The sequence below is a fragment of the Phalacrocorax carbo genome, chromosome 25 (genome assembly GCF_963921805.1).
Source record: "Phalacrocorax carbo chromosome 25, bPhaCar2.1, whole genome shotgun sequence".
NCBI lineage: Eukaryota > Metazoa > Chordata > Aves > Suliformes > Phalacrocoracidae > Phalacrocorax > Phalacrocorax carbo.
This window is the reverse complement of record NC_087537.1, coordinates 2,440,327-2,450,723: the sequence shown is the minus strand read 5'-3', so window position 1 is coordinate 2,450,723 and position 10,397 is coordinate 2,440,327. Positions and strand designations below refer to the sequence as shown.

Sequence of the window (10,397 nt, the reverse complement as noted above, 5' to 3'; positions counted from 1 at the left end):
GGGGGGAGCCACGTGCTGTGCCCCCACGGGAACCGGCTCCCTCAGAGGGAACCGGCCTCCGCCTCGCTGCCGCCCCCGCCGGAACTGCCGCGAGTTTAACGCTGCACCGTGTAAATGGAAGGCGGGGGGCGGCTGCCCTTCCGCGGCACCGGAACCGGCGCCTTGCAGGAACTGGCGCTGCCGGCCCCGCCTTGGTGCCGGTAGCCGTGAGTCAAGGCTGTAAGGCGGGGACAGGACAGAGCCCCGGCCCGGGCTGATGCTGTAGAGCACCGCCGCGAAGAGCACCGGGCCCGGCCCCAGTTCATGTATTTAGCGGTTCCCCCTGGGCGGCGCCCACCGGGGCGACCCCGCCGCGGCAGCGGGTGCCGACATCCACGTCCTGCCGTGGTCCTTCCCCACGGGACCCGGCGGCCAGTGGGCGCCCTCTGCACCCCGTGTGGCCTGACCAAGGGGGGGACATGGCCGCAGATCCAAGAGCAGGGGGGTGTGGGTGTGTAAAAATAAGGAAAACCTAATACCGGGGGTCAAAAAGGGAAAAATTAATAACTGGGAGGAAAAAAAAAAGGCAGAAGGAAGGTGTAGCTGAATAATTAAAGCCGGGTGAAGGCAGACTCTGTGACTTGCAGGGCTGTAACTTGCTCACCAGGAGAGAGCAATTAGTAACACAATCAGGCTGCATTGTGGGACGAAATAGAAAGGCCACAGGGAGAAGGGACAATTACCTGGCGACCCAGCCCAGTCCGCTCCTGCGGGCGCAGGGAAGAGCGCTGCTGCCCTGGGAGAGGCAAACTCGGCTCTAGGCTCCGCCCTGGCAGTCCATACGCTTCCGTTAATCATTCTTTGCTCTGAATATATTTTGGTTTCCTGGGAAAGGGACACACTCCAGAAACGGGATCTGCTCAAATGTGGCCATCTCTGAGCGGGGGGAAGAGGGGAAGCTTAGCTGACTGCAGCGGGGGAAAACTCTTGAGTTAGGAATCCTTGGGAATAGTTGACGTTATCAGTGTGACAGAGTCCGCACCATGCAGCGTACGCAGAGTCGGTCCTGCAGCTAAGCCTTCAGTTCAGTTCCAAGAACTGCATTTATGAACCCGCCGCAAGAGCTGTACGTCACCTGCGAGCACACCACCACCTTCCAGGCTTCAGCTGCTCCGTCACCGTCTCAAGCCCAGGACACGCAGAGGCGGGGCGGCTTCCAGAGGGCCGCATCACCACCGCTGCTTCCTCCTGTGGGCCGAAGCCCCGGGCAGGTTCTCTCCCCTATCCAGCTGCAAGTGGAAGGTGGGGAAAAGTAGTCTAACTCATCCTTGACGTCCCCAGGCGCTCCTATCCCATGCTACTACTGTTCTTCCTCCCCGTGCCACAAGCCGTTGCCCAAGGAAAAGTCTTATGCTGTGGAGCAAAGCAAGTGCTGGCCCTTGAGGGCTGGTCATACTCATTGCTGAGGAAGCGGACTCGTAGTCACAGCTGTGCAACACAAAAAAGCCTCCTCGTTCCCCTGAAGAAATCCAGGTTTCAGGGACAGACCAGTACTCTGGGGCTCAGGAGACCTAGATACTGGCCCTGCCTTTGCCAGCGGCCTGCAGGAGACTCTCGGAGAACACTGTGCCTGCTTACGCCTTGAGTCCGATTTTAAAATGGGGACAAATCCATATCAGCTTCTTTTCTAAAGTGCTTTGAGATCTCTCTATGAGGAGTACTTAAGTATATATGCCAGCAGGTTTAATGCAGTTACAAGCAAAGAAGAAGGGGCTAAAAACGATGCAGACATCGGGATTTTTTATTTCTCTTTTTGAATTCTTTTGAGTCCTGCTGCCATCATCTTGTTGCGCGTTCTTACGGTGTCTCGCCTGCAACTGTCTCAGCTGCTCCAGCTGGAAAAACAAAGCTGAGACTAACCTCCGGAAGGTGGACGGGGACTGCAAAGCTTTGAGATCCCCGAGATAAGACAGCGAGGGAGCGCAGGATGCGGAGGCACGGACAGTGTGACCGCGGCACGCGGTGCCAGCAGGAGAGAGGGGTGCTGCTCCCTGGTGAATTCGCGCCGGCGGAGGACTCTGGATGGGCAGAGTTGTAAACGGTTCCCGTCATTAACTCGTTTAAGACCAATTACTATTTACAGCTTGACTCACGGAACAGAACGGACACGTTATTCAGCCTGAAGGAATGGAGTTCGCTTCGCGTACAGCCCTCTTCGCTGCTCTGTAGCACGCCTCTGCCAGCAGATAAAAGCCAACTCACTGAGCAGCATTTGGGTTGAAATCGAGTGAAATTCACTCTCTTGCAGCTATTCGCCAGAGCGGAGGAGGGACAAGACAGGAACGGAGGAGCCTCACACAGCTGCGGTTCGCTGCTGGGGTTAGCCGAACGCTGTCCTGCTCCAACATGCTTCTCTGCTCCCCTCCCCACCCCTAAGCTCCAGGACAACCCAGAAGCGCGTGGTGCTACAGCAAGCGCAGTTTCACTGATCGTTACAACCCTTCCGTGCTGCTGATGACTTTCCCTGGGGGATTCCTCCCGAGCGGAAACGAGGGAGAAAAAGAAGGATTAAAGAATTTTGTACAAATCTGGGCTCTGTAGCAACAAGAGCCTGAAAACCCAGTGTAAAATCAGGATAAGTGAGACTGTGGAGTCCGCTCCCCCCGGTAGCGCTTAGGCTGGAGCTATAAACTTGAGCTAGATGCACTGGTTTTCTCCTCATTGCCATAAATGGCGTAATCAGCATTACAGAGGCTTATATCATCTCCTGCTTTCACAAACTGACTATGGAAACTGGGCGAGAAATGCTGAAAAGCTGCTGACCTTTGGAACAGTTCTAGAGACCGGCAGGGCACTTGGGGTTATTGCAGCAAGGGAGATGGGGTTAGAACAGGAACTAGGTGACCAGGTTCCCCTTCCCAAGCCTACCGAGGCTCTCAATACCTTCAGGTTTCTCAGGAAATCCTACATAAATTCCAGGGAACAAGAACTATCTGTGATTTTGTATATACCCAGAGCTTGGAGTTCAGTGGAAGCCTCTAATAAACCACCGTAAATCAAGCAGAGCGTAGATGATGCCAGACTTAAGACGTTAACGCAGGAATCCAGAATAAGGTTATTTACAGGAACGAGCACGTGCGCTGAAAGGGCAACGCCAGGTGCGGCCCATCCTCTGCAGGGAGCAAAACGTTAAAGGGCCGCTTTAACGCTCAGCGTTTCTCTAGCACCGAACTGCAGCAACGTGGTGAGTGTCTGTGCGCTCGGTCCCCCCTTGCCGGAGCAGCCCAAAGGCTGACTTCCGTGCCGCCCAGAGAAGATGCGTTTTTCTAACAGTCAGGTGATGAAATCCAGTTTTGAAAAAAACAACCTGGATGAAATCCAGCCAGCACAGATGACTAAGTTACACAAGGCTGAGCAGAGACACTCACCTGGTCTTCCTTGCTTAGAGGGAATGATTTCCAAGCCCTTTGGTTATGTTCAGTCTTAAAATAACCTCACTTCTCTTTCCTGGTTTGTGTCCCTATAAGAGGAAAGTTAATGAGTCCACGATATCTACTCGGTGATAAAGATTGGAGCGGAGCACAGCACCCTGTCCTCTTTGGCTCTGAGCTTTGGTTGCACGTGTGCATTTGCCCCACACATTTATTTTCACTTGAACGTGAATAATTTTAACCTTACAGCACAAATTTAGAGCAGCAAATTGAGCTCTTCCGTAATAAAAAGAAACTCTGAAGGAGCCCAGGTAGAGGTCACTGAGCCAGCCACGTCTCAGCCTGATTTTTGATCTCTTGTTACTGCTTGGCCCTCCCTTCACTGGGGTGGAAGGATGCTCTTCCTGACATCGTCACCGAGGGACAAGCCACACGTGATCCTCCTTCGCTACCCAGAACCCGCTCGGCAATAAAAGAGGGCTTCACTCAGGCTGTAACAATCCTACAGCTGCCGTGAGCCTTGTTCTGATGCTGGTGGCCAAGGCTCATTTCTCCCTCGCCTGTCACGCAGCATTTTCACTCGTACGGGTATTTCGCATGGGTTAAGGTACCTTTAACAACAGCACATGGGGGTAAAGTCTCTGCAACGCAGCGATATAACGGCTGATCGCAGGGCCAGTCAATGGTGGATGACACCGAGACCTCACTGCATCTCATGGCCCTGTACAGAAACAAGTAGGTACATGTTAGAGAAGGATTTGGGAAGTTCAGGGGTTTGCTGGTTTTTGATGGCTTTTCAGAGAGTTCACAAGTTGTTGGGGTTTTTTTTGCTGTACACCACTTATTTTTACTATAATTTAAAATACGGAACATATTCTCCGTGCGAGTACGTATGGGGAAAGAGCCTGGCATTTAGGAGAGCAAATAATACGTCTTTCCAGATGCTGCAGTTCCACTTACGCTAGAAAAAATTTTGGTCCGGAATCTGGGTGTTTTTGGAGAGTAAGCCGGATTCCGAAACTTTCTTTCCCAGCTAATTCCACATCCGCCTGGCAAGCTTGTGCCTTTTTCCCCGACAGATTAAATATTATTCTATCCCACATCTAAGAGTCTTGCAAATATCAAAGCAAGGCCTATATATAGGAACATATATTTTTGTTATTACGAAACTCGCCTTTTCCAAATCAGAGAGTTCACACGTGCAATTATTAGTTTTTAAACGGAGGGGACACTTTCCGAGCAAACCTGGCTGTTTCAGCGGCAGGACTGGATCTGCATCAGCAGCGGCAGGGCAGGAGGCCACCGGTCCTCCACCCACCGTTCCTAAAACCAATTCAAAAAACCTCCATTTCCAGCTTATTTGAAGCATTTTGGTATCACGGGGCCAAGCACAGTGCAGGTGCCTGACCCTTCCATACTGGCTCGGTATCAAACTGGCTTTTTATCAGGTTCCAGTGGTGACCAACACCGACTAGATTTCAACTGGTTTCATTATTTTCACCGCCCCTGCTATGAAAAGTGAATAAATGAACCCACTGAGATTTCCTTAAAAGTCAAGATTCAATCATCTAAAGCTGATGGGGGAGAAAAAAAGGACAGATCTCCCAGTGAAGATCCACCCGGCCAAGGCTGCGACACCTAATCGTGACCAACGCGGGGTGATAAAAAGAGAACAGCTGAAAAACGAACTATCGCCCAACCGTGCCCCTTCCTCCAGGCCCCCACCGGCCCGCAGCACGGAGTTGTTTCAGAAGTGATTTGAAATATGAATTAACCCTTTAATCTCAAGGCTAAAAGAACATCGCACAAATCACTCGTGCATCCTCTGCTCAAGATCAAGTAATTTACATTATTTCGATACATTTTTCTTCATAAACCGCTGCCTCGGTTCACACGTGAGCAGGAAGCAGCCGCCGCACGAAGGGCAGCGGCCGTCCCAAGCCTGATCACCTGAAATTCAAGCGAGAAGCTCTGGCACAGTTTTGCTCGCTGGGCAAAAGCCTGACTTGCAACCAGGCCCTATCAATCCGTGCCTTACCAACGGTCCACCTTAGCAGGAATCAAGCTCCTACTTCTTTAAAGGGGCATCTTTACGACAAGGCAGTACCTCGGACGCAGCACGGCCAACCTGTCTGCGGCACAAACCAGAAGCAAGGTCTGCAAGAAGTTCTGTTTCTGTAAGTTTACCTGAAACCGCGAAGAACAGGAGAAGGGCAAGGTAACAGCAACACGCATCGTTTATTTTGGAACAACTCTGCTGCCTCCTAGGCAGGGGGATGCTCCGCGAAGAGAGCTTTCTGGGGTTTTGCTGGGGGGGGATAGGGGGAAACAGAAGGCAAAAGGACAAGGTTACTTCACTTCTAAGTGCCAAGATTAAAGCCTAAAAATTACTAGTGCTGCATCAAAAAAAGTAAGTTAAAGGGACAACAAAACATAGACTCGTGGAATACCTCAAGCTGGAAGAGACCCCTAAGGATGAGAGTCCAGCTCCCTGCTCCTCGCAGGACAGCTACCGCTGAACCGTTAATTCAGAGCATCGTCCAGCCCCTCCCCGAGCTCTGGCAGGCCCGGTGCCCGGAGCACCTCCCTCGGAGCCGGCTCCGGTGACCGACCACCCTCTCAGCGAAGGAGCGGGCGCACGCGGTATGTTTAACCGTTGAGCAAACCTTTCTGTTCCAGGCGTTGAAGGAGATTCTCACCCCAATGTTTTTGTGAGCGAGAATCAATGTGTTTTTGTCATCGCTCAATCCCCAGGACCATCTTGCTACGCCCGACAGTGATAGGAGACATGGAGGCAAACTCCTCCTCCTGCTGCTGGACAACTTGTATTGCTTTTATTTCCATTATAAGCCTGTACAGGGAATAAAGGAGCCCACTATCACCTACATAGTTTAGGTCTTTATCTAAGATTTGACACAGAAACCACTGAAACTGCGTGAGAGGGAAGAAAGAATACGTCGAGGTTTCTTCAGACGTGTTTAACTTGAACAGATACAGCGGAGTCCTTGTTAAAAGGGAGCTTCTGCAGCATTTAGGTACCCCCAGCGTCTGCTGGGCCACCGCACCCTCGGCAGCCCTAGCGATCGCACTCAGTTCCTGTGGGCGATGTCCTCATCCACACTAACCCCTGCTGCCCGGGTCCTGGCCCTCTCCTCAGCATCCGCTCGTCTTCAGTAGAGGAAAAAAAAAAATAATCTATATTTCAAATTAAGTGGGCAAATCCCAAACTTACTTTCATGAAGAATTAAAATCTACTTTCTCTGCATGCAGAAGAGACGAGGACTAGTCAGCCTGCTCAGGCTATTCAGTTTGCTCACTGACCACGAGCCTGTTATTTCTGTCACTCTCCTTCAACCGCTTGCACGTCATTTGCATTGTTTAAAGTCAAAACAAAATCACCTCAACTTGCAGCTACAGTATTTCTTGTTTCATACATCACCAGTCATGCTGGAATCACAACTTTGCATGTTATTTTGTCAGTGTGCAAGAAGCAGAAGAGAAATCAGCTTACTCCTCTGAAATTACATCGGCTCTGCAGTGCTGACAGCAGGAAAACACATCCGTCAAGTTAACAGATACGACTGAGGACAAACCGAATTCCTGTTGCAGTCTCGTTTCTGACCATGTAGCCGCACTAGCCCTCGGGCTACCAACCAAAGCGATGACTGCTCAAGAGCATCGCACCCCCGCAGAACTGCCCCTTTCGGGGGCGTATCCCCGCCCCGGCTCATCGCGGCTGGCGTCAGCAGCGTTTGCACAGCGCTATCCCCTCTTGCAGAGTCCCTCAGCTTTGCAGGTGTTTCACAGAGATTTGTTTATTTGCAAATATTTCCCTTTGCCTTCCAAGTTCTGTCCTGGTGAGCTCTTTAGTGCATGACTCCAATCTTTATTCCGATTCCACAAGATCTACTTACGATCGGTATGGAACGTGCTCGTCCAGCTGCCCTAAGAGCTAGCACTGACAGCGGAAGAGGCGGCCGAGAACAAGGGTTTGCTTGGGGCTGTTAAAGGCACCATCGACACGTGCCCTCCGCTGTTCCCTCAGAGGTTTAGGTCCTTTGAAAGCAGCAACGCTCGTTCAAGCTTCAAACAGAACACAAGGTCAGGACGTGAATTTCACATTGACATTTTTATTAACGCCAACTGTTTTAAATTTTTTTTTTTTTTTTTTAAACAATAGCACAAAAAACTTCCAGGGAAGCAGTCTGACAGTTAGTCTGATGACCTTCTGAAATACAGTTAAGCCACACCAAATATGAATTCCTGTTAGAGAAAAAGAAAAAAATATGGAAGTCCAACCTTTGTATTAGAGGGTGTTGTGTCTGGTTAGTAGACCACGCTGCTTTGTGAAGTAAATGATGGCACACAGCTTACGACTTCATCATCACGCCAGTCATCACTAATTTAAGGCTTCTGAATCAAATTACCATCAACATCACAGAAAGGAACGAAAAGCTAGTGTTGCTACGGCCACGAGGAGATTGAACAAGCTGGATCTTTTAGACAAGTAACGGTGTCTTGAATAGAAGAGACCTGCCCTAACAGCAGCCGGGAGAACCAGCCACACAGTAGTCGTCTCCTCATTTGCATGCATTTTGAGGGTGCAATTTAGTAAGAAAAACAAAATAAAATTGCATGAATCTTTCTCTTATTTAATGTGGCTATGAAAGATGTTTCCTTACAATTCCGTTATCTCTAAGAAGGACATCAGCAAGTGGAACCAAGGAGAAAAACCGAAGAGCAACAGAACATTTTTCTTTTTGCTGAGAGGTAACACAAAAGGGAAGGAACCTACTATCCTCGGATTGGGGGGGGGGGGGGGGGGTTGCAGGAACATCTCCCCAAAACCTCGCGCTTAGAATGATGCACAGACTCTACGTTATACCAGCTACTGCCGTTCCGAGTCACCTGTTCCACACAACGCTCAGAGGCGTTAACCCATTCTCGCCCCAGGCTCTCCACAAAATTCCACTGACCTAGAAACCACTGGTTTCCTTTTTTTGGGGAGGGCTGGGGGAGGGTGTAAAAAACAGAACATCTGTCAATAAGAGTGTCAGGAGGGGGGTGTTAAATATTTTAACCACTGACAAGGCTTGAGGAAGATTCACAGTTTTGTTATGCTCTATTTTATTACTATCATATTTACAGATTTTTCTCTCTTTTTTTTTGCTGAATTGCTGATAATTTTAATAGAATTTAAATCTGGAGTGTGAGCAGGAACCAGTTAACTACATTCATTGTCCAATCCCCGTTGGTTTGAGAAAAAGACTCCAAATTCTTGGCATATGAATCAGCTGTTGGGTAGCTCCTCCCTCTCCCCATGAGGCGGCAGCAGGACTGCAGCAGTGGCATGCACAGATTCACACCATGGCTGGTGGGGCCTTGCGCTGCAGAAAATATTGGTGGATGTTCTCGGCGTCCCGCTTCAGCCAAGCTGCATTCAGCAGAATATTTTCACAGCACTGCTGGACAGTGCGTTCTGCCGATGGAGCTGGGTGGCTCTCAAAGAAGGCCTGGATAAAAAGCAGACAACCATCCATAAGGGTATAAACAGGCATAGGCAAGAGCATATTTTTAAGTTGCCCGATTCCCTAGGTCACATAGAAACGCTTTTGTGAATTCCTTGTCTGACTCGAGTTCATGCTACCTGCTCCCACCGACGTTACAGACCCTGAAAAATTTGCAGCGTGCTTGCTGAGTTTGCAGACGCGTCACCCCAAGTACGGAGTGGGAACAGCAAAATGCCTCCGCTTCTCTGCTAAAGGAAAGCCACGGTAGCGTTTCCACGAGCGAGCCCAAATGCTGCCTCCTGTCCCGGCTCGGCCTCGCTGCCAGGGACAGCGAGCGGCACTGGAAGAGATGAATTCAGTCCCTCATTGGGAGGCACCAAATGAGCAGCAAATCAAGTGTGTATTTCTGGACACTTGGAAGAAGACACTAACGGAAGCCTAAGGCCGTTTTGCAAAAGCATTTGTCCAGGTATCAGATTTCTCAGCGTTCTGCCTCGGCCTCTTTCCAAGCTGCGCAACGACCGCCAAGCACCAGCCGCACTCAGGAGTTTTGCTGAATATTCTCACATTTCTTCCTCCAGAATCAACAATATTGATCCACTGCAAATAGCTGAAGCTGAAGCAACTGCACCAGAGGCGACTGTGACTTTGCACTTTACAATTGGTTAAAGGGTAGAATAAGCTGGCATAGCTGGGAGCCATCCCCCGGCTTCACACAAGCAGGCTTTTCCTGGTATTTGGCAGATAACCTCACACTAAAGCACACTACAAGGTGACACCGAGACTCAGACACATTAAGTACTCCAGCTAAAAGCTAGGTAGACTGTCTCAGGAAGTTCTCTTGGAAAGCAGCTATTTAGTTATGGATGATTGTTCTGGTAAATGGGAAGCGTACTCTAAGAAAAAATGAACTATAGTGCAAGATTTCTCTGTAAAATCACTTATGCTACTAAATCTTTTCTGAGAAGAGACCACTAGATGGTAAAAAAGATAGCTAGAGCTCATGGCCTAGCATATCTTTGAAATAAGAATTCCTCCTGAGCGTTTCCCTAACAGGAAAGTGGTAATTAAGGGCCATATCTTTAAGTTTCTTCTTCCAAGAAGTCCTTGTAAAAGCGTGGGCAAAGAGTGAATAATAAAACCTACATGTATTTTTAAAACACTACCAAGACCAGCGCCTACGCTCCCAAGTCAGAGGGGATGCTTGAGCCCAGTAAGGAAACCACACCGCCTTGAGCCACCCACTTCAAGACAGACTCTCTGCGAACACATTCATCTGCCTTGTGTCAAAGCCTTGCTCCTGGTACACAGCGCAATGACCACATAAAACTTGGACCTATAATACGGAATTTAGCCAATTTCTTCCATGTTCATTCCCCCAGGAGTCCCCAGGTGCTCACAGAGTCAGCCCCAAACGGGCCGTATCAGTCTGGGGCGGAACAAAATGCTGGCGTGAGCCTCAGCTTACTATGGAAGT

At 49.8% G+C, this 10,397-nt stretch overlaps 1 protein-coding gene and 1 long non-coding RNA gene across 3 annotated transcripts in view; both read right to left on the bottom strand.

Annotated features, from left to right (window-relative positions):
- Positions 1–552: 552 nt before the first annotated feature.
- LOC135317362 (uncharacterized) lies at positions 553–4,573 on the bottom strand. 2 transcript variants are annotated; one of them, XR_010376336.1, is made up of 3 exons: positions 4,022–4,573; positions 3,408–3,499; positions 553–2,057 (listed from the first exon to the last, which is right to left on the bottom strand). It is a non-coding gene; the product is annotated as an uncharacterized LOC135317362 (long non-coding RNA). The 2 variants fall into 2 exon arrangements; XR_010376335.1 differs by lacking the exon at positions 553–2,057 and having other exon boundaries at positions 3,309–3,499.
- A 2,947-nt stretch (positions 4,574–7,520) lies between these two features.
- The window catches only part of NPEPPS (aminopeptidase puromycin sensitive), a 39,636-nt gene continuing 36,759 nt past the window's right edge, over positions 7,521–10,397 (bottom strand). Inside the window, exon 23 of the mRNA XM_064473601.1 lies at positions 7,521–8,923. Coding sequence (XP_064329671.1) covers positions 8,771–8,923 — 153 coding nt within the window. The 3' untranslated portion in view covers positions 7,521–8,770. The remainder of the gene's footprint in view (positions 8,924–10,397) is intronic.